At 51.1% G+C, this 22744-nt stretch overlaps 2 protein-coding genes across 2 annotated transcripts; one reads left to right on the top strand and one right to left on the bottom strand.

Annotated features, from left to right (window-relative positions):
- Positions 1 to 3181: 3181 nt before the first annotated feature.
- On the bottom strand, positions 3182 to 4033 carry PSMB11 (proteasome subunit beta 11). The gene has a single exon (XM_045802580.1). It carries the CDS (start codon positions 4031 to 4033, stop codon positions 3182 to 3184), a length of 852 nt encoding a protein of 283 aa, XP_045658536.1.
- Positions 4034 to 9981: 5948 nt separating this feature from the next.
- On the top strand, positions 9982 to 16518 carry PSMB5 (proteasome 20S subunit beta 5). Its single transcript, XM_045802766.2, has 3 exons — positions 9982 to 10239; positions 10979 to 11285; positions 16016 to 16518. Exons 1-3 carry the CDS (start codon positions 10042 to 10044, stop codon positions 16300 to 16302), a joined length of 792 nt encoding a protein of 263 aa, XP_045658722.2. The 5' UTR covers positions 9982 to 10041; the 3' UTR covers positions 16303 to 16518.
- The last annotated feature ends 6226 nt before the right edge of the window (positions 16519 to 22744 follow it).

Below are 22744 nucleotides of genomic sequence, written 5' to 3'. Positions count from 1 at the left end.
TGGGCCGGGGTGAGATGGTGTAGTCACATTGATTCTGGGCCCAGTGCCTCCACCTTTAATTCTTCCCAGTCCTGGTCTTACTCTCCATGTAACACAAAGGAGGAGGGAGAGGGACCAGTGAGGCGAGCTATCGAGGGTCCCAGGGGTCGAATCAAAGTCAACTGGGGTGTGAGCTGAGTAGAGGGCCATCATTTCTCAGTATGCACTCCCTGAGCAGAGAAGGGAAGTCCTAACTCCAGGCAGGGCTCCTGGAGGTCTGAGGCGGTGGGTCAGGACCGATCCTCCATCCTCGATCCTTATGACCCTCCCCTCCAAGTGTGGGGTGCTGGCCATCGGGGGGGAGCTAGTGCAATGGGAAGATGCCTTCTCTCACACCTTCCATGCCTGCTTGGTTAGGGCAACCAGGTGGCAGAACAAGACCCTTGCCCCGGGGCTGGACTTGTCCTTTGCTGTGTGAAGGGTGGAACCAGAGCCCTGACTGGCCAAAGGCCTGTGCGAGAGCAGGCTGACTGTCCCCCGAAGGAGACGATTAGGAGCCAACACCCCAAGCGTGGTGTCAGAGGGACAGGGTTTTCCAGTTCAGGGCAGGATGGGCAAGCTCTCTGCCCCTTTGGTCTCACCCCAACATCTGCATCAAGCCTTTGGGAGTAAGTGGAGAAAAGGGAGGGACTGACTGGTGGGCCACTCCTAGGTGGTGAGGCGTGCGCAGAAGTGGGATTCGGCCTTTAGGTGCCCTCCCAGGTCTCCCTACCTGCTTCCTGAGGTCCAACCCAACTCTGACTCTGGCAAATGCGGAGGGAAAAACAGGGCATAGGGAAACAGGCCTGTCAGCAAGACCCCTGGGCTTATCTCTGGTCTCAAATACCTCATCAGCTCGAAGGACAGAACCTGTCAAAGGGACCGTGGAAGGAAAGGAGAAGGGAGAGAAGGGGCAAGGTGACAGGAGAAGGAGGGGCTCCCTTCCTATTCTGCCCTGTATGTGGGTCCCCCCCCCCCTTTATGGGAAGGGGAAGGGCACAGAGCATCCCAGGGGAGGGAGCTGCAGGCAGTTTTTGAGCCTGTGACTGGGCTCAGGTTGCAACCCCAGGCTGCAAGCGTACACACACACACTTTTTCACATTCCTGGGGCCTCAGGGGTGTGAAGACACAGAAGTGGGGAACTAATGCGATGAGCTCTGCCCCCACTTCCTCTCTGCTTTGGACCATTTTTCCAAAATAAGTGGCAAGGCCTGGGTTTCTCTCCAAAGAGGGGCTGCTCTCCTTATCCAGATGTTACCACTTTCTCTTCCAGTCTCTTTCCTGTCTCCGTACACAGGAACTGCACGGGCACCACCTACCGCACTTGCGCGCACACACTTCTACTGGGCCACACACTCACACCAGGATGCAGATCCACATACATCTCCGCACTTGGAGGTGCACGCTCTACGCCTGAGTCCATCACCCACTTGCACCCTGGGCAAAAGCTTTCCTCCTGTGCTTCTCCACAACGAGGCTGGCCCTGGTCCCTGAACTCCGCTTATCATTCCCAGAGCCCCGCACCTTCTCCCCAGAGGCTGAGAAATGGACAGGGGGTGCAGGGTTGCTGTTGAGGCCACCGACCAGATTCCTGGACCCTGACTCAGAATGCTAGCCCTCCTGTATGAGGCAGCTTTCTGCCGCTTCTCCTCCCCACCCCCCAATTTCCTCCCTCTGCCTCCACTGCTTTCCTTCCTGAGACTCCCTGGCCCTTCCTCCATCCTCCCTAATCATGCCCTGAAGCCCAGAGCCTGGGAGTCTCCTCTGTCTGGCCAGCTCCAGCCTGGAGGAATTCTTAGCAGGAAATGCAGTGTTGGGGCTTGGGGCTCAGAGCGGGGCTGCAGGCTGAGAGGAGGGGTGTCCAGGAGGGAGGAAAGGGGGCTTCGAATCTTGGGACTGGAGGCTCTGCAGGAGTGGGATGAGAGACAGAAGGTTCAGCAACCTTCCTTCCGGTCAGTCCCCATCTCTTGGTTGACTGTGCTTCCCACCCCACCCCCCTTCAACTTTGTTTGGGGAGATGCAGGGCAGGGCAGGTGGCCCTCCTGGAACTAGCAGCCGGCAAAGGCCAAGTCAGGGCTTACAGAGGAGCTGGAGGAGGGGCCGGAAGGGGGGGAGAGGATGTGTTAGCCCAACAGTTCCCACTGGCAGAGCCACCTCCCTCTTTTCTTCATTCCCCAGAGGGAGTGACAGGAAGGAAAGGCTGGAAAGAAGGCAAAGGGAAGAAAGGAGGAAGGGGAAAGAAGTCTGGCAGCAGCAGTGAGGAGGCTGGAAGACCAGAGCTCCCAGTGGGCTGTGGCCATGGCTCCAGGCCCTGGGGGGAGGGGGTGGCCCAGCTGCTTTCTCCCGCACCTCACTCCCAGATCCCTGCAGGGCCTTGGGCAGAGAGGGGAGGCAAGAAAAAGGCCCTGGGAGGCCAGAGCTGTGCTAAAGGAGCAGAGCTCTGGAGTGGAAGGCCTGGGTTCCAGCCTCACCTCTGCCACTTACTGTGCGACCCTGGGCGAGTCGCATAACCCTTGAACCTGTTTCTTCTTCTGTAAAGTGAGGATAATTTCTACCTCGGAGTTACCATGAGAAGCGCATTTGGAAGGAGTAGTGACTGTAGTCTTTCGAGTCCCTTGGGGTCAGGGCAGGGGCCGAGGGGACAACTGCTGGGAGAAGCCCCTCACCACCACAGGGTCCATGCTGCCCTGCCCGCCCCCAGCCTGGGCACTCTGGGCGACTTGCCCCACCTTACCCCTCTCCCAGCTACGCCCCTCACCAAGGTGACAAAGTGACGAAGACTGAAGCTGAGATGAGCACAGGAATGGGAAGCAAAGAGAGCGGGGATCCCGTGGGAAAAAGCGGCAGAGAGGGTGGTGAGAAAGAGGGTCTAGCACCTAGCCCCATGTCTGGCGTGCAGCAGGCACGCGGGGAGGATTCGCCCAGAGGAGGACTTGGCGGGGGGGAAGGCAGCTGGACCAATCCACCGGGCATCCCGTGGCACGTGTTGGACAGTCATCAATAGCGTTGGGAGGCAGAAGCGGATGGAGACTTGGAACGAACGGCTGGGGACCCCTATGGACTGGAGCCAGATGCGCTGAGGCTGCTCCCCCCACCCCCGTGCCCATCCTCCCACCCACTCCCTTAGCCTACCCTCCCCCCCCCCTCCAAGTCCTGCCGCTTCTCACAGCATCTCAGTCTCTGCGGACACCCTGGAGCCTCCGTGCAGGGTGGCGGGCTCAGGCTGGTCCCGGCGGGCCTCCTCCTCCTCCTCCGGCTCCGGAAGCTTCTGCAGCTGCGAGTACAGCACACAGGCGTCGTTGCGAGACACGTACTCCCATCCGCTCTCCCGCACGTGGAAAAGGTCCACAGAACCCCCGGAGTAGGCGTCGCGGTGGGTGGCGTGGGCCACGGCGCAGCGGGCCAGGGCGTAGGCTTCCTGGGGGCTCATGTCGTAGCGGTAGCCGCGGTCTAGCACGCCGTAGGCGTAGGGAGATCCGGAGCCCACGGAGAAGACGTTGCCTGGCAGGCGGGTGCCGTCACTGTAGACGTAGAAGAGGGCAGGGCCCGAGCGGTCCCAGCCGCACAGCGCGGTGGCCACGCACAGATCGAGGCCGCGGTAGCAGGACAGCATGGCCGCCAGGAGGCGGGCGGCTCCGGCCACGCTGGGGGGCTGGCCCTCCCGCAGGGCCCGCAGCCGCAGCTCCCGCCGCAGCACGCGGTACCAGGTGGCGCAGTCGGCCGACGTGCCGGACGTGGTGCCCAGGAGGTGCTGGTGCACGGGGATGATCTTGCGGGAGGCCGGGCACTGCACATAGTTGCCGCAGGAGGACCGCGTGTCCGCGGCGGCGATGACTCCGTGGCGGAAGCGGAAGGCCAAGGTGGTGGTGCCATGCGCCAGCCCGGGGCCGTGGCTCCGCACGAAGGTTGCGGGGTCCCAGCCTGGGGGCACGGCCCAGCCACCCGCCCGAGGCAGGTGAGGCGATGGTCCCTGGGTGTCGGGGGCCTGCCACTTGCACACATCCTGCAGAGCCATCTCTGGGGCTGAGTGATGGCCGCAAGGACCCGGGCAGGGCTTTGTGGGCTGGAATGGCGGGGGCGGGGGGGGGGGGTGCGCAGGGGGAGAGACGCTAAGGAGAAGCTGGGCTGCAGCCAGAACCGGCGCAGACGGGCACGTGATCTACGGCTTCCCTCCTCCCTACCCCGGAGTCAGGCTTTGGGACTGCTCTGAGGAGCAGCCTCCTCCATCTCGGAGGATTGCTGAGGGGAGGCAGGAGGGGACCAGTGAAGTCTCCAGTGCTGGGAAGACGCTGCTGGTGACACACCTGAGCGTCCCCCAAGGAGTCTCCCATCTATCACCCTCTGAGCACCTGGAGTGGGGTGGGGGCTGGGGTAACCTGGAAGGAAAGGAGGCATGAGTGGAAGGAGCACAGCCAGGTCCCTCTTGTTTCTCCTGTGGGGGGGCACTGGGCTTGCAAAGACAAATGAGGCTCTGTCCCGGCCTCGGAGGAGGTAAAGACAAGTCAGCGCTCCAGTGCAATCGGAGTGGAGTGCTGGGAGGGACGCCTGGCTGGCTCCGTTGGGAAAGCATGCGAGTCCTGCTCTCGGGGTTCTGAGTTCCAGCGCCATGTTGAGCAGAGAGCTTACTTTAAGAAAAAACAGGGGGGCACCTGGGTAGCTCAGTCAGTTCAATGTCCAGCTCTTGATTTCAGTTCAGGTCATGATCTCAGGGTAGTGAGATCAAGCCCCACCTCAGGCTCTGTGCTCAGCGTGGAGTCTGCCTGGATTCTCTCTCCCTCCCCTTTGCCCCTCCCCGGGCTCATGCTCTATAAATCAATCAATCAGTCAAATCTTAAAAAAAAAAAAAAAAAAAAAAGAACAAGAGTGCTGTGGACCCACCAAGGTAGGAGTTTTGTTTTGTTGTTGGTTTTTTTTTTCATTAAGATTTTATGTATTCAAGAGAGAGAAAAAGCACAAGTAGGGGGAGCACAAGAGGGAGAGGGAGAAGCAGGCTTTCCGCTGAGCAGGGAGCTTGATGCTGAACTCAATTTCAGGACCCTGGCGTCTGACCTGGGCCAAAGGCAGACGCTTAACCGAGCTGCCCAGGTGCCCAAGGCAAGAGCCTTTGAGGTTGGGTTCTCTCTTCAGGGTTTGGGGCCAGGGCACTATAATGCTTAGCTCACACTTTGACTTTCTAGTCAGGCGGGGGAAAAAGAAATGGACAGAGACCAGAACAAAAGAGACAAATCCAAGAGAGTCTTCTATGAGGAGGAGGGGTACTCAAATACCTTCCAGAAAGGCAGGGTATAGAGGGAACAGGGTGAAGGGAAACTAGAACGTGGAGCTCTCTTTCTCTTCTGCTTTGGAGGTGCATATCAACTTCCATCTGCATGAAGACAGCATTCCTGACCATTCTCTGGCAGTGTAGCTTCTCTGTTTGTGGGAAAGTTCTGAGGATGGAGCTGAAAGTATCTAATGGTCTTCCCTCTCCCGGTCCCCCTTCTGCCCAGGAATTCACAATAGCAAGAGAGTTGTTCGTAGTTCCAAGGCAAGAGAAACCACTGATCTTGTCCCCATAAGGCTGAGTCTAGGTCTTAGACCAGCCAGGGGTGGGCAAGGGGTGGCGTTAGTGGACCCTGACAGCTGGCCCTTCAGAAAGACAAAGTAGATTGGGACAGAGTAACAAGCTGCAACTACTTCTGGCACCATCTGGAGTATATTTTACTAAACACTGCAGCTCACAAGGGTGCTGTGGAAGTGGATTTAGTCAAAGAGAAAGAGCCTGGACCCCCACCCCCAGATACCATGATGGCGAGGCTATAGAGTCAGTACTTAGCGCAAGGGCAAGCATGTCATGGGATGACTGGAGAAACGGGGAGGCCACGCTAAAGTCCAACCAATCTTACTCCCTTCTTTTGCACAGGACCACAGGGGACTCTTACTGGAGAGATAAGTATGTCTCCTGTTTTTAAAGACTAAGCCTTAGATATTGTAAATATGGATGGATTGTCACCTCCCTAGGTCAAGCCATTCTCAAGTCAGATCTGGACGGTTGCATGGCCTTCTAACTGGCCACCCTCCAGTCTCCCCTCTAATCTTATCCTCCATACTGACATGTTTTCCTAAGGTATCACTTGAATCCTGTGTCTTCTCTACTAAGAAACCTTGAAGGGCTACAAGGTCAAACCCAAACCACCTTCTCTTCCCCAAGCTGGCACTTAAGGCCCACTATGGTCCCATCCTGAACCATCCACCACAACCTCTTTTCACACTATTCCTAACACATCTCATACCTCCCCTTCATCTATTTTTTCATCTATTTTTTTAAAAGATTTTATTCATTTATTCGACAGAGATAGAGACAGCCAGCGAGAGAGGGAACACAAGCAGGGGGAGTGGGAGAGGAAGAAGCAGGCTCATAGCGGAGGAACCTGACATGGGGCTCGATCCCAGAACGCTGGGATCACGCCCTGAGCCGAAGGCAGATGCTTAACCGCTGTGCCACCCAGGCGCCCCTCATCTATTTTTTAAAGATTTTATTTTTTACTTTTTAAAAGATTATCTATTTATTTATTTATTTGAGAGAGCAAGAGAGAGAGTGAGCATGAGGGAGAGGGAGAAGCAGACTCCCCGCTGAGCAGGGAGCCCAAATTGGGGCTCAATCCCAGGACCCAGGATCATGACCTGAGCTGAAGGCAGCTGCTCAGCCGACTGAGCCGCCCAAGTGCCCTAAGATTTTATTTCTAAGTCATCTTTACACCCAATGTGGGGTTTGAATTTACAGCCCCGAGATCGAATCACACTCTACTGAATGAGCCAGCCAGGTGCCCCTCTCCTTCATCTGTTTGAATCCTATCCTTCAGAGCCTGGCCTGAGTACCATCTGTTCTAAAAATCCTTCCCAGGTGTGGTCTGAGAGAGGAGAGGCTGTTGGTTTGAGGACAAATGGGACCCAAGTGGTATTTGGGGAAATGAACCCATACCTCCTTAGCAAGGCCTTCCTGGTCTCCCTACCTCACCCCAAGCTGTATTGATCTCCTCTCTCACCTCTGAACTACCACACTTATTATTTTTCTCTCCCCCAAGCCCACCTTATTGATAAAATTGACACATGACATTGTGTAAGTTTGTTTTACAGTGTGATGGCTTGATACATGCATATATTGCAAAATGTTTACCACGATAAGATTAGTTAACACATCCTTCACTTTACATAATTTGCCATTTTTGTTGCGGTGGTGGTGGTGGTGGTGAGAACATTTAAAATCTACCCTCTTGGCAACTTTCAAGTATCCGATATAGTACAGCATCATTAACCATAGTCACAGTGCTGTACATAGGAGTCCCATAACTTACTCTTCTTATAACGGGAAGTGTGTATGTACCCTTTGACCAACATCCCCCCCTTTCCCCTACTCCCCCTGGTAGTTACCCCTGGTAACCACCAACCCACTCTCTGTTTCTGTGGAGTTTTGCTTTGTTAGATTCCACATATAAGTGAGATCATACAGTATTTGTCTTCCTCTGTCTCACATATCTCTCCCTATATAGATACAGATAGATAGAGATCGTGACAGGTGATATACATATCTATCTATCTAGAGAACTAATATAAGGTAAGTTGGGAACAGATTGTGGAAGGCCTTCTGGCACCATCTGGAGTATATTTTACTAAACACTGCAGCTCACAAGGGTGCTGTGGAAGTGGATTTAGTCAAAGAGAAAGAGCCTGGACCCCCCACCCCCCACCCCCAGATACCATGATGGCGGGGCTATAGAGTCAGTACTTAGCGCAAGGGCAAGCATGTCATGGGATGACTGGAGAAACGAGGAGGCCATGCTAAAGTCCAACCAATCTTACTCCCTTCTTTTGCACAGGACCACGGGGGACTCTTACTGGAGAGATAAGTATGTCTCCTGTTTTTAAAGACTAAGCCTTAGATATTGTAAATATGGATGGATTGTCACTTCCCTAGGTCAAGCCATTCTCAAGTCAGATCTGGATGGTTGCATGGCCTTCTAACTGGCCACCCTCCAGTCTCCCCTCTAATTTTATCCTCCATACTGACATGTTTTCCTAAGGTATCACTTGAATCCTGTGTCTTCTCTACTAAGAAACCTTGAAGGGCTACAAGGTCAAACCCAAACCACCTTCTCTTCTCCAAGCTGGCATTTAAGGCCCACTATGGTCCCACAATGCTGAGGAGCTGAATCTTACAGAACATTTTTAAGCAGGCAAGAGATAAGATGAAGACGGTGTTTTAGGAAAATCAATCTGGTGCTGTGCAAAATGAATTAGAGAATACAGTTTGGGCCCAGAAGATCAGTTAGGAGAATATTTCAGTAATTCGGGAGAGAGGAAATAAGAAGCCAAAGGTGGTATCGGTATTGCAATGAAAAAAAGAACATGAGAAGCATTGTAGAGGAAGAATCAACAGCACTTGGCGACTTACTGAATGTGATGGAAAGGAAGGGGAGTTGTTGAAGATGGCCACGGCTTCAAGCCTCTGCCACTGGAAGAACATTGTGGCCATCTCTCATTTGGCAAGCGTTTACTAAGCATACAGTGGGCGCAGAGATGAACAGTAGAGAAATACCCGTCTTTAGACACAATCAAATACATTTACAGCCAGCTAAAATGTGAAAGTGTCTTAGGAGAGGTACAAATGCTATTAGTGGCAGTGTGAACGAACCAGAGGGAAGAGTCAGAAGGAGGACAAGTTGCATTGCAGGGGGGACTGCAAAATAATACCTGCTCTATAAACAGGCACTCTGCATTTTCCACACCATCCAAGTGTGAGACGCAGATAAAGATCTTCTGCTTCATTACATTCTGATGGTTGGGCTTGGAAAGGGTTGCCAAATTTCAGCATTAAAAATACAACATATGCAGAGTCTGCTGGGGGAAGAGGAGGGGCTGAGTTGGGCATCAGAGGAAAGCAGAATTTAGATATTGATGGATGTTGCTGCTGGAATCCAGCAAGGAAGGCCAGACACTGACTTCATAGAACCATAAAGCAGGAGGCAACAGTTCATACATTTGCCCACTTCCTTGTTTGTTATGGGTCCCAAAAGGGTGAAAAATGAAGGTGGGTGGAGAGAGGGAGAGACAATGATATATTACCACATTCTTGTATTAATAAAGAGCTTGTCTTAGCAAGCTTAAGTTAGAGAACCTCTTGGTACATCTTTATGGAGTGTCAACCCTCCTCCAGGCTCTGAGATGGTAAATGACTATTGACTCAGTTATTTGGAGCTGAATTGAGAATCTAGTTTGTGGATTAACTGAGCCCCATACGTTTCCTTCTTTATTCTTCCGCCTTTTGTGCAACACATTACTTATTAGAATTTCCACCTCAGGGTGGGAGTAAAGAGAATATTAAATCTTAAAAATTGGTTATGTTACAGAATTTGGGTAGTGTGGCGGGTAATGCTATCAAATAACAAGAGCTACAGCACTTTTATTTTGTTGCAATTTTTACCACAAACTACTGTGGTTTAACTAACTTCACAGGAAAATGGCCTCAGAGTACATCACTATTTTACCCAGTATTACAAGGTGCCCTTAAACAAAATGGCAACTTCAGTCGCGTTAATAGGATGCTAAAGCCTCACAGATGTAAAGTATTGCTTGGACACCCGGCAGGGCGGGGACGACTTAGTGTTAAGGGTTCTGAAAGGATTTTCAACTAGTCACTCCCTTCTCAAAGATGGCCGGCTTCACTTCCCTTACGCAACACGGACGTTTCCGATCGCTTCCTATGAATTAGAGCTGAATTTAATCCAGTGCTGCTTGCCTGACTGAAGTCAAGATGACAACAACATTCCTTTACAATTTAGAGGAAATCAAGCCGTTTACTTTTACTCCCTCGGTGAAAACAGTCCCTGGCGTCTGGCTCTTGTATTTGGAGGCGTGGTTGCCAGTAGTTAAAATGGCTCCTCCCTGGGATAACTTTAATAGGAAGTGAAGCTGCGACGGCGAGGCGTTGCCCGGTAGCTCTCTGGTAGGCCTTCTCGCGGGGAGTTCCTTGTGCCCTCACTAGACATGGCGCTGGCCAGTGTGTTGGAGAGGCCGCTACCGGTGAACGGGCTCGGGTTTTTCGGACTCGGGGGTCGTGCGGATCTGCTGGACCTGGGTCCAGGGAGTCCCAGCGATGGGCTGAGCCTGGCCGCGCCCAACTGGGGTGTCGCGGAGGAGCCGAGAATCGAAATGCTTCATGGAACCACCACCCTGGCCTTCAAGGTGCGGACCCAACTGCCGCGCCGGGCTGAGACCCGTGCGCCCGCGCCCTTCCCGGCCTTCCCGGCCATCCAGCTGGACCGGAGCCCGCGAGGGCCGCGAGCACGGAGCCTAGTGGGAGCCTCGGGCTTGTCCTCCCGACCCCGTGGTTTCGCTGTCTCATTGCCCCGAGAGGCCTCGGTTCTCGCTCTAGCCATAGGACCGTGGGGCTGAGGTTGAGGGGGAGAAGAAGCCCGAGGGGGCTTGGGTTGATTCCTAGGCAACCCCAAGTGGCTCCGGTCCAGGAAAGGGGAGGCCTCAGAAGCAATGAGCATTGGCGGAGGAAGGGATGTTTAACCATTAACTAAAGGTTTTTAGAAACTGGGTCCCCATTAGGCGAGGGTAACTGAAAAGCTGTCTTTTGAGGGGGAGGTTGGTGGGAGGGAACACTGTGGTAGGAGCCAGACAGCTGGGATTCCTGATCCAGCTTGGCAGTAACTAGCTCCACGGTCTTGGGCACAGCGTTCGATCTCATTGAACGTGTTTCCTCATCTATAAAACGAAATTGAAGTTAATACTGGTTATACCCATGTTGAGGGATCGATGTGAAGCTTGGTTGATATTAATATGTGGAAAGCATCTTGTGAAGTGTAAAAGGACAGAGGAAGACGTTCTGGTCTTCCATTGATGCAAAAAGAAACGTCAAGGAGATGTTCCTGTGGTCTGATGTGGCCTATTATGTGTTTTCTTCTGATCTTAACAGTTTCAACATGGAGTCATTGTTGCAGCGGACTCTCGGGCCACAGCGGGTGCCTATATAGCCTCCCAGACAGTAAAGAAGGTGATAGAGATCAATCCCTACCTGCTGGGCACCATGGCTGGGGGTGCAGCGGATTGCAGCTTCTGGGAGCGGCTATTGGCTCGGCAATGTCGAATCTATGAGCTTCGAAACAAGGAACGCATCTCAGTAGCAGCTGCCTCCAAGCTGCTTGCCAACATGGTGTATCAGTATAAAGGCATGGGGCTGTCCATGGGCACCATGATCTGTGGCTGGGATAAGAGAGGCCCTGGTGAGTTAAGCTGCAACAACTTGGTTCTTGGGCTGGCACTACAGAGAGGAGGGGTTGGATGAACAGGTGAATGAAAGGGCTTTGTGTCAGTGCTGGGGATGGGTTGATTGGGTCCTGCGCCCTTTCCTCTCTTTGTTCAAGGAAGGCGCTACAGTGTAGGAGAGCGCATGGAGCTTAGACTAGCTGTGTCATTGACCACCCCATGTGACCTTACTTTGGCTGCTCCTTTTCCCAGTCAGTTTCATCATCTGTTAGGTTGGTTAAATGAGGTAATACACGTAAAGCATGTAGTGTCTGGCACATAATGTTTCTCCTTCTCTTCTCTCCCATAAAAGGATAAGACCTGCAAAGAGTGTATTTGAGAATTAAATTGGATAATAGACATAAAAACTCCAGTCAGTGTCTTCTAATAAAAATAGAATGTGAGCCACACGTGTAATTTAAAATTGCCTAATGGAGGGGCACCTGGCTGGCTCAGTCAATGAGCAGATAACTCCTGATCTCAGGGTGGTGAGTTCAAGCTCCACGTTGGGCATAGAGCTTACCTAAAAAAAATAAAAATAATAATAAAAAAATAACAGTTTTTTAAAAGATTTTATTTATTTGAGAGAGAGAGTGAGCGAGAGCAAGCGAGTCTGAGCAGAATGAGAAGGAGAAGCAGGCTCCCTGATGTGGGGCTCGATCCCCGGACTCCAGGATCATGACCTGAGCCAAAGGCAGGCACTTAATCAACTGAACCACCCGGGCGCCCCAAAACAATTTTTTAGGATTGTCTAATGGATATATTTAAAAAATAAAAAGATGGGGACATTGTAATGATTCATTTAATACAGAATACCTAAAATAATGCCATTTTGGCATGTGCGTTAGCCCCATTTCAGGTGCTCAATGCCACATGTTGCTGGTGGCCACTGTACTGGACAGTGAAACTCTGATATACAGGAAGTTAGTCATTTCTCTTCCCTTTTTTCCTTCAGGGGGTCTTTGGCCTAGAAGGGGCCTTTAGGGCTCATCCTTTCCTTGCTTGATAGAATCACCCTAGGACCCTAGGTCCCATTCTGTCATCTCTGAAAATAAATTTCTTAGCCTTTTTCTCTTTCTAGGATATAGAAACCTTGCCAGGAAGTTCACCCTTTTATCTGATGTCAGTTCTTTTCAACCAGTTTGGTTTTGTTTGTTTGTTTGCTTGTTTAAAGTTTTATTCATTTAAGTAATCTCTACACCCAACGCGGGGCTCAGACTTACCCCCCTGAGATCAAGAGTCCCACGCTCCGCAGACTGAGCCAGCCCAGCACCTCAGCTTTTCAACCAGTTTTGGATGTCTGTTTATCAAGCTGGAACACAGTTAGTCACTTTCTGTATAATTTCCCCCCTCCATTGCTTGAGTAGAATTATTCTTCCCTTTTGTTTTTGCTTCATTCGTTCACCTGCTTACTGAGTGCCTCGTTTTCCTCAGTCGAACAACTGCAGGATACCTAGCGCTTTTCCACTTGCTTTGGAAACCACCAGTTCACTGCTCAGTGGAGGGTGAATGAGAATGTTAAAAAGTGGATGTGAGAGAGGAATGTGGCTCGGTACTTTGGAAAATGAGATGCATTTTGGGGAAAAGTGTGAAAGAACAGCTCCATACATCTTGTGTGGCCCAGGGAAGCATTTTGGAAATGTTGCTTTGTACCCTTAGGTATTGGGTCTGTTACAGGTGGTGGAAGCGGTGTACGAGGGTATAGATGCTGGCTAGCAAGGAAAACCCGAGAAGCTAGAGCATAACCTGAATCGTGCCTTCTCAAGAACCCTTCCTGACAGCCTGTCCCATTTAGGATGAGTCAGCCCCTCGCCTCAAAAAGCAGACAAGTGAAAAAGGATCACACATTACTTAACAAGAGGCTAAATGAGATGAATGCCATTTGTAAAAGAACCGATATGATGCTGAGGGAGTTTTGAGGACGAAGGGATTATTTCTGACGGGAGGAATCGGGGATGACTTCATGGATAAGTGGCAGTTGTCCAGGATGTGCAAATGAGAGAAAGGAAGCATGGTGAACAAAGGAGTGGGGGAACGAGGCGTGAGGTTTTGGGGAAGTAACCGAAAGCCCAGTTTGTTTATTTATTTATTTTAAAGATATTATTTATTTATTTGAGGGAGAGAGAGAGCACGTGCTCACAAGCAGGGGGAGCAGCAGGCAGAGGGAGAGGAAGAATCAGGGTCCCCGCTGAGCAGGAAGCCTGATGTGGGGCTTGATCCCAGAACCCTTGGATCATGACCTGGGCCGAAGGCAGGCGCTTAACCGACCGAGCCACCCAAAAGCCCAGTTTAATCAGAACTAAGGTTGTGTGAAGAGGCGTAGTAAGCCAGAGAGCTGAGCTGAAACCAGGTCGTGAGCCTGCTAGGCATGGCAGTGGTGATGGGACTGTGGAGGGGCTACTTTGGGGCAGACATTGGAATCCTTGAATCTGAAAATTGCTCAGCATTTTGTTCTCAACTGGCTTGCTTTAGAATCACCTGGAGAACTTAAAACACAAGCCCCATACTTGTTCCCCCCCAGACCAACTGAAAGAGAATACCTGGGGTAAGTACTGGGCATCTTTTTAAAAAGCTTCCTTAGCTGATTCTGATGTACAGTGAGAGATGGGAACCACTGAAATAGAAAGATTAACGGTGCCATTGGCAGGCTGTATTTGAGAACACGGGAGCCAGTGTGGGCTGGTGGAGCATGAGAGAGATGAATTTGGTTGGTAATGGAGAGCCACTGAAAGTATTTGAGGATAGGAAGTTTGAATCTGAACTTGGTGACAATGGCATTGATAAAAATTCTATTAAAATCTTCGTCTAAATTTTCATCTATACTAAAAATTAGCCAACTTCTTCATAAAGGGCCAAATAATAAGTAATGTAGGATTAGGCCATATGGTATTTGTCTCAACTACCTAACTCTCCTGCTTTAGCACAAAAGTAGTCATAGTATGTACACAAATGGGCACGGCTGTGTTCCAGTAAAACTTTATTCACAAAAACAGGCAGCTGGCTTGGCCAACCCCCGACCTATACCAGCAGTGTCCAATGGAAATACAATGTGAGCCATACGTGTAATTTTAAATTTTATAGTAGCCACATTTTTAAAATTAAAGATAAAAAAAGAGAAATTAATTTTAATGACCTGTTTTATTTTGGAGAGCCTGGGTGATGCAGTCAGTTAGGCATCGGCCCTTGGTTTCAGCTCAGGTGTGATCTCAGGGTCGCGCGCAGCATGGAGTCTGCTTAGGATTCTCTCTCCCTCTCCCTCTGTCCCTCCACCCTGTGTGCACATGGACTCGGCGCACACACTCTCTCTCCCTAAAATAAATAAATCTTAACATAATAATTTATTTTATAGATCCAAAACACTATCGTTTCAGCACGTGGTGCCAGCTTCATTTCAAATGTTCGGTGGTCACACGTGGCTAGTGGCTTCCGTATTGGACAGTGTAGGTCTCTGCGATATGAGTGGGAACTCTAGGCTTTCTCTTACTGTGTGATGTATGTCTTGTCCCCCAGATAATCTAAACTTTGAGGGCTAGGATTGTTTTCTTTTTTTAAAGATTTTATTTATTTGAGAGAGAGAAAGAGCACGAGGGGGAGTGTGGAGAGGGAGAAGCAGACTCCCCACCGAGCAAGGAGCCTGATGCGGGACTCAGTCCCAGGACCCTGGGATTATGACCTGAGCCGAAGGCAGACGCTTAACCACTTAACCAACTGAACCACCCAGGCGCCCCGGGGCTAGGATTGTTTTAAACATTATCTCCCGCAGTGCCCGAAATTCTACGCTTGAAACCTAAGTCATGGGCACCTGGGTGGCTCAGCTTCTGCCTTTGGCTTGAGTTGTGATCCCAGGGTCCTGGGATAGAGCTCCGTGTAGAGCTTCCTGCTCAGTGGGGAGTCTGCTTCTCCCTCTGCCCCTCCCCGTGCTTGTGCTTGCGCGTTCTCTCTCTCTCTCTGTGTCTCTCTCTGTCAAATAAATAAAACCTTAAAAAAAAAAAAAGATACCTAAGTCATTTGGATTGTACTTGTTTTTTGGTGACGCGGCGAGGACAAGAAAGCAGTTATAGGGGCGCCTGGGTGGCGCAGTCGTTAAAGCGTCTGCCTTCAGCTCAGGGCGTGATCCTGGCATTTCGGGATCGAGTCCCACATCAGGCTCCTCAGCTGGGAGCCTGCTTCTTCCTCTCTCACTCGCCTGCTGTGTTCCCTCTCTCGCTGGCTGTCTCTCTGTCACATAAATAAAAAAAATCTTTAAAAAAAAAAAAAAAGAAAGCAGTTATAACGTGAGGGGAGGGGAGGTGGTATGTTGTAGAATCCAGGGGTCTTAATATTTAATTTGATTCCTTCAGCTACTTTTTTTTTTTTTTAATAGATTTTATTTATTTATTTATTTGACAGAGCAGAAGCAGGGGGAGTGGCAGGCAGAGGGAGAAGAAGAAGCAGGCTTCCTGCTGAGCAGGGAGCCTGATGTGGGGCTCGATCCCAGGACCCCGGGATCGTGACCCAAGCCAAAGGCAGACACTTAACTGAGCCACCTAGGTGCCCCCAGCTTTTTCTTTTCTTTTTTTTTTTTAAGTAATTTTATAGACATACTGTTTTCTTGTTTATCTGTTGGTCTCCCCTGGGTTTCAAGGGGATGGGGAACTTTTGTCGGAGAATGAATGAGATGTCAAAAGGATGGTCATTTTATTCCTGCTAACCTCACCTGTCTTTCCAGGCCTCTACTATGTGGACAGCGAAGGAAACCGGATCTCAGGGGCCACCTTCTCTGTAGGTTCTGGCTCTGTGTATGCCTATGGGGTCATGGATCGGGGTTACTCCTATGACCTAGAGGTGGAAGAGGCCTACGATCTGGCCCGCCGAGCCATCTACCAAGCCACCTACAGAGATGCGTACTCGGGAGGTGCAGTCAACCTCTACCACGTGCGGGAGGATGGCTGGACCCGAGTGTCCAGTGACAATGTAGCTGATCTACAGGACAAATACAGTGGCTCCGCCCCCTGAGGGAGGGGGTGTGGCTGCCTGCATGTCCTGGGGGCACTGCGGCTGGTAATGTGGATACTGCGCCCCATCCTCTAGTGGGGGGGTCCTCACTTGGGTTGATAACTTTTTTAAGCTCTGGTGCCCTTGACCTCTATGTGTCACTAGTTGTTAATGACCTGCTGCAGAGGTGATTTTGTTTTACTGTCTTGGGTGTTAACATGACACTACCCCACCTCAGCCTGTGTTGTGTCTTTTGTCCACACTGTCCCTCCTCCAAGCACTTTACAGCCAAATAAGCCAGGACAGTGGGAGGGCACTGACTGTAATTACAGGAAACAGCGGTGTGAAGACATTGTCTAGTGAACACATTAGCATCCCCACTCATGAAGCTAATAACAAAGGAGAAGGAGAGGGAGGCGGGGAGGAGGGAGAGACTTCCCGATTCTGTTTGCAAAGAGATGAAAAGTTGATGAGGTGGAAAGATGCACAGGGCTGTATGAGGAAGAGCTGCAGGGGGAGAGGCGCTCACCCTGTGGGGGGGGAGGGGAGGCCAATGCTACACGCGGAGCAGAAACGTGAAGACGGTGAATCTTAAATCAATTGGGAAGGGAAGGTTTGGACCTTGGGAAAAGAGGACAAAGAGGTGAGCGTGAAAGCCGTAGTGACCACAAGCTTGGCGATCCTTGTCCTTTTGGCTCTCGGGTGTGTGCACGTGTAGGGGACGGCCCTCGATGGTGGGCTTATAGCCTCCTGGACAGGAAGCAGCACAAAATTGTCACTGGCACATGTGGGTGGGGAGGAGGCCCTGCTGAGAGCAGAGCGATGGTTGATTTATCACACCCAGCACTGAGGGGGCTCCCAAGCTATGGTGGCAGCAGATGGCAAAGCCTTCTGTTAAAGAGAAGACGTAAGCATAGGGGAGACAGAGGAGGTTGATGGGAGAAACCTTTAGAAAAAAATGGAGAGAAGGGGGTAACGGTACTGCTTTGTTTTTAGTGAGCAAGAAGGGAAAAAAGTGGCTGGTGAGGGTGACAGCCCAGTGTCATATTTTGAGGCTGAGGGGTTTGAGAAATCGAGGGGGTGGGGCCTCCTCTCCCCCGTGGTGCGGATACCTTCCCATCCCCCTCAGCCTTGTGCCGTCGTGTATTGATTGATGAGGGCTGTCGGCCAGGAACTGATCGAGGCTTGTTAATTGCATTTGTTAAATGCAGGGAAATGGGGAATTAGTGAGATTGGAGCAGGGAGTTTGGAAAACAAATGACTGGTGCCTAAGGAGATTCTTTTTGCTGAAAAGTGCCTCAGGAGCCCCTGGAGTCAGGAAGCCGCTCGTGCTAGCGGGGAGTCATCCCCCGCCATCGGCCAGTGGTTAGCTGTGTGAGAGGCACAGTACAGTCGTGCTCTCGTTCAGGGCGCTGGTTTGCAGACCTTTGTTGCAAGTTAGAACCTTAGGGGCACCTGGCTGGCTCAGTGGGTGAAGCGTGCGACTGTCGGTCAGGATCATGAATTTGAGCCCCACGTTGAGCATGAAGCTTACTTAAAACAAAAAAATCAGGACCTTAAAAAAAAAAGACCCCTAGGAGAAATTCTAACACCTGAGAGAAATCAAATCAGGTTGAAATAGAGTTGTTGAGGGGTCCAGAGCCTCCACCACTGAGCCGCCTCTTCCACGGAGCCATGGTCCATAGACCACCTCCCCGCCTCCACACCTTTACGTATACACACTCCCCGGCGCTTCTTGGAACCCGAAGGAACACAGTTTGAAAATTACTGTCCTGGGAAATAAGCTGGAGGGTGGAAAGAGAGTTGAAGATTGGAATTCTTTTACGTGAGCAAGCCTAAGACTCTCTAGCTCATGAAAAAAAGTCTGGAGAGAAGAGACGGTCTTGAAGCAACGCTCCCCTTGCCCGGTTTCCGTCTCACGCCCGGCTTTGGCAGTGGTCTAGCTGTCGAACGTAAGCTCCTGTTCTGCACTGGCTGAGGCCTTCCGTTCAGGCAAGAAAATGCACAATTGTCAGTCCCGTGTTCTGTTCTGCACATGCCCGTTTCTCTTCCTTGCTGGATCTTGGAAAAAAGAGTGAATTAATGGAAGAGGTCAATTTGTGGTAGGTTTTCTGGAGAGAAAGTAGAGCAGAGGTAGAGGAAAACACGTGTCTAGGCCCAGTCTTGCACACCCTGGGCAGTTGTGGCCTCTTGCTGCTGAGTGCGGTGGGGAGCTGGCTTTGCAGGGATGTTGTATGTCTCTGCTGCGGGGGTGGGTGATGGATGCCACAAGGCACTGGAGAGATTCTGTCGAGTGGCGTGGACCAGTTCAGGGACTCCCATCGGATTCATTTCCCAGGGCAGTCCTCTTGACAAAGGATGATGGAAAAGAAATTGCCTTAAATAGCTGGAAGATTAATTTCTCTCGGCAGTTCCCAGGCGTCCACGGGACAGGGCTCATTAAGTGATGTCTGACAATTTCTCCTCCTTCTACAGATAGCTCGGTGACACCAAAATCTGACTCCTCGGGGTAGGTAATGGGACTAATCTGGTTAAAGAGAGAGCAAACACTCCTCCAGGCCTTGTGCTTTCTCTCGCTAGCAGGGACTGCTGTGGGGTTGAAGGCGGGTGAGCCTTATAGCACCTCCACACCAGACAAGGGAGGGCTGGGAGGGCGGGGGTAGAATGTTCAGGAAGGAAAGGGAAAAGGTAGGTGAGGACATGGGGGAGGGGGAGGAAGGGCACCAGGAAAGGAAATCCGGGACCAGATTGTAATAGTTACCGAGTGTTCCCTCTTTAGGCAAAACCAGAAGGTCAACATCTCTTGATATCCTCCTCAGCTCGCCAATGAGAAAACTGTCAAAGCCATTTGGGGAGTGGAAGGTTACATCCTTTGAGGGAAAATAAAACAACTGATTTATTCTGCTCCATGGAATCTGTGTGGTCTGTTAGGGGAGAGGAGCAAGAAGTGGGATGAAAAGGGAGTAAGGTAAAAAAAAAAACGTGGAGGGAAACTGCGGGGAGCAGTTCCCTTGTGTCGGACGGTGAGGAGGAAGATTGGGTCAGTGAAGGGTTTACCGGAGCATCTCTAATCTGGGGAGCACGGGGAGGGGTTTTATGTGGTTAGTTGTGCGTGTTCCCTAGAAGAGCCCCTCCTGGCAGGGCTATGGCAGGAGATGCGGGGCTTTGACACTGACCAGCAGCAGTGACCTCAGGACATGAGTCAGGGCTTTATGATTAAAATATGCATATATTGCAACCCAGCAACTCTGCTGTATTTTGTGTGTTTCTTGTTTGTTTTCAAAATCCTGGTTTCCCTTCAGGAAGCCAGAGTCCTATTGGGAAAGCTTTAATTATAGCCGGCAAGGGCAGAGAGCGCACACAGCATCAGAACTGCCCCAGTCAGCAGCTGCTGCCACCTCCCGCCTGACCCCGGCCGGCCCTCCCCCCCCCCCCTCAACTGTCCACCTTCCTGCGGCGCTCCCCAGGCCTGGCCTCTGAGCCAACTTCTTGCTTCCAGGGGCTGTGCCCCACCGAAGCATTTCAATACAAACCATTTCCAAAATGTCCTGTTCGCAGTTGTTAGTGGGTCAGGCAGAAGAAATTCTACCCACGTCAGCTTCTTGGGTTTATTTAACCCAACTCATTTCTCCCTGAAGCTTTCCCTCCAAGTGAGGTGCCAAGCCTAACTTGGTGCTTAACCCTTTATAATCCAGATTCAGCTGTCCTCAGCCACGAATATCTGCCCTAGTTTATTGGAAGGGAAGTAAGACACCATGGATTCCAGCTCTTCTGATGCCCCCACCCCACCGTCTCAGGCTGCCTGCGCCTTGGCTCTGTTCTCCCGAGGCTCGACTCCATGTTTTCTCTCTGTTCCCTCACTTGGTAAAAAAAAAAAAAAAAAAAAAAAAATTCCCTTTTCTTGCCTCCCCAGAATTGAAGTAAAAACCAATCAATCAATACACCAAGTGCTGCGGTGGACTTTAATGTAACGAGAAAAGGTTATCACTAGCTGCGGGGTACCCAAAGCGCTGGTATTGCAGAGGGAAACACAGATGGACGGAGAGAACGTGAGCTAGAGAGAACCAGAGACAAACGAGAGAAGCAGGGAAGCAAGTCCGGGGCAGCAAGAGTGAGAGTGAGCGAAGTGGAGAGGGAGACGCGGACATGGCAGGAAGAATGGCAGGAGACAGTGATGGGCAGAGCAGCGCCGCAGAAGGGGAATGGGGGGGCGGGCAGGGAAAGGAGACTCCAAAGGACAGGGATCCGGAGAGTGGGCAGAGAAACAGGGGGAAGGAAGTGGCTAGAAGCTAATGCACAATGAAGCATGTCCCCCTGGAGACAGATCATTTCTCCAGCCATACATAATGAGCACGTGGCCCTCTGCGCGCTGGCCTGCACTGTCACAGTCGCTTACGTTCCGCAAGCATCTCTCCACGTCTGCCCTGCTTGTGCGAGGCTGGGAAGAAGGTTTGAGCCCTCAGAACCACCTTCTCAACCCAGCCAGGCCAAAGACAGGAAAATAGAACCGAGTCTCACGAGGAGCTGGGTCACAGATTCAGTACCTTTTACCTTTTTCCTTTTAGGTTCGTGAAGAGACCCTCTCTTCCCTCGCTCTGTACCCCCTGGCCACGCCCATCACACGTGCATAACTCATCCCGTTTTTTTCTGTAACGCCCACAGGTCAGGGCCAAGGCTGTTCAAACGGAGAGAGGAAGGCCACAAGCTCCCAGAAAGACAGGAATAGCGGGTGCTCCCAGTGGGAAGGAAATAAGTAGCTCCAAGGAGGAATGCGTGCAGACAGAAGGGACCAAAGTCAAGGGGATATTTTTGCAACTACTACCACTCTTTTCCCAGCTTAGCCTCAAGGCCAGCGTTGTCCCAAGGCCATCATATGTTCGAAGCTTCCCCCTGCATACGGAGTTTCACACAATACATAGGCTCTTCTTGCATGATAGCTTATCTCCAGTGGTGACGTCTGGTGGTGTCAGATCAGAGGGAATCCAGCGAGGGGCGCCTGGGTGGCTCAGTCGTTAAGCGTCTGCCTTCAGCTCAGGGCGTGATCCCGGCGTTCTGGGATCGAGCCCCGCATCAGGCTCCTCCGCTGGGAGCCTGCTTCTTCCTCTCCCACTCCCCCTGCTTGTGTTCCCTCTCTCGCTGGCTGTCTCTCTCTCTGTCAAATAAATAAATAAAATCTTAAAAAAAAAAAAATGAGGGAATCCAGTGAGTACCAGGGTTCTGCAGGAGGCCTCATAATCACCCCCTGCCGCTTGAGTCCTGAGGCTGCACCCCCAGCTTAGTCTCTGGAAAAGAAAGCAGTGGAGCATTTTAAACCAGAACAACAGATGAAGCATAGTCCCATGGTAGCCCCCAAAGAAGCAAAATGTGCAGAAAGGTGGCTCAGCCTTGAGTCAGTAGAGCCTGAATGTGGTCCGTGGTAGGGGTAGCAGCGTTCCCCCAACTCATTTATTTTTTTTTTTTTAAAGATTTTATTTATTTATTCGACAGAGAGAGACAGCCAGCGAGAGAGGGAACACAAGCAGGGGGAGTGGGAGAGAAAGAAGCAGGTTCCCAGTGGAGGAGCCTGATGTGGGGCTCGATCCCATAACGCCGGGATCACGCCGGGATCACGCCGGGATCACGCCCTGAGCCGAAGGCAGACGCTTAACCGCTGTGCCACCCAGGCGCCCCCTCCCCCCCAACTCATTTAAACAGTCTAAGGCACGTGGCACTTCGAAGAGCATCTCCGTTAAGGGTCTCTTGTTATTGTGTGATCTCTCTTCCTTTCAGTCAAACACTTACTATACTGTACTTTTTGTTTATTCCCCAGTGTCTAGGATGGTGCAGGCTACTCAGTAGAGATAATATAATACATGTATTTTAATTAATAAATGAATGAATGAAGGACTTCACCATGTGCCCTTATGTCAATGATTCTTTCTTACCCTTCTCAGAACTGTGACTCCCTATAATTGTTGAATTTCAAGATGCTGTTTGCTGTTCTTTTTTTTTTTTTTTTAAGATTTTATTTATATATTTGTCAGAGAGAGAGCACAAGCAGGGGGAGAGGCAGGCAGAGGGAGAAGCAGTCTCCCTGCTGAGCAAGGAGCCGGATGTGGGACTTGATTCCAGAACCCTGGAATCACGATCTGAGCCGAAGGCAGCTCAGACACTTAACTGACTGAGCCACTCAGGCGTCCCTGCTTTTTTTTTTTTTTTTTTTTCCTGTTTGCTGCTCTTAAGCATACTTTGAAACATATATTAATTTTTTTAAAATATTTTATTTACTTGAGAGAGAGAGAGAGAGCAGAGGGGGAGGGGCCAAGAGAGAGGGAGAGAGAATCTCAAGCAGACTCTGCACTGAGCACAGAGCCCAACTCCGAGCCTGACAGGAGGCTCCATCTCACGACTCATGAGATCATGACCTCAGCCAAAGCCAAGAGTTGGATGCTTGACCAACTGAGCCGCCCAGGCACCCCTAATT

Source organism: Ursus americanus, chromosome 35, assembly GCF_024610735.1.
Source record: "Ursus americanus isolate L20-20 chromosome 35, mUrsAme1.1.p, whole genome shotgun sequence".
Lineage (NCBI taxonomy): Eukaryota > Metazoa > Chordata > Mammalia > Carnivora > Ursidae > Ursus > Ursus americanus.
The sequence above is the reverse complement of the archived record's forward strand: the minus strand, read 5'-3'. Positions and strand labels throughout refer to the sequence as shown.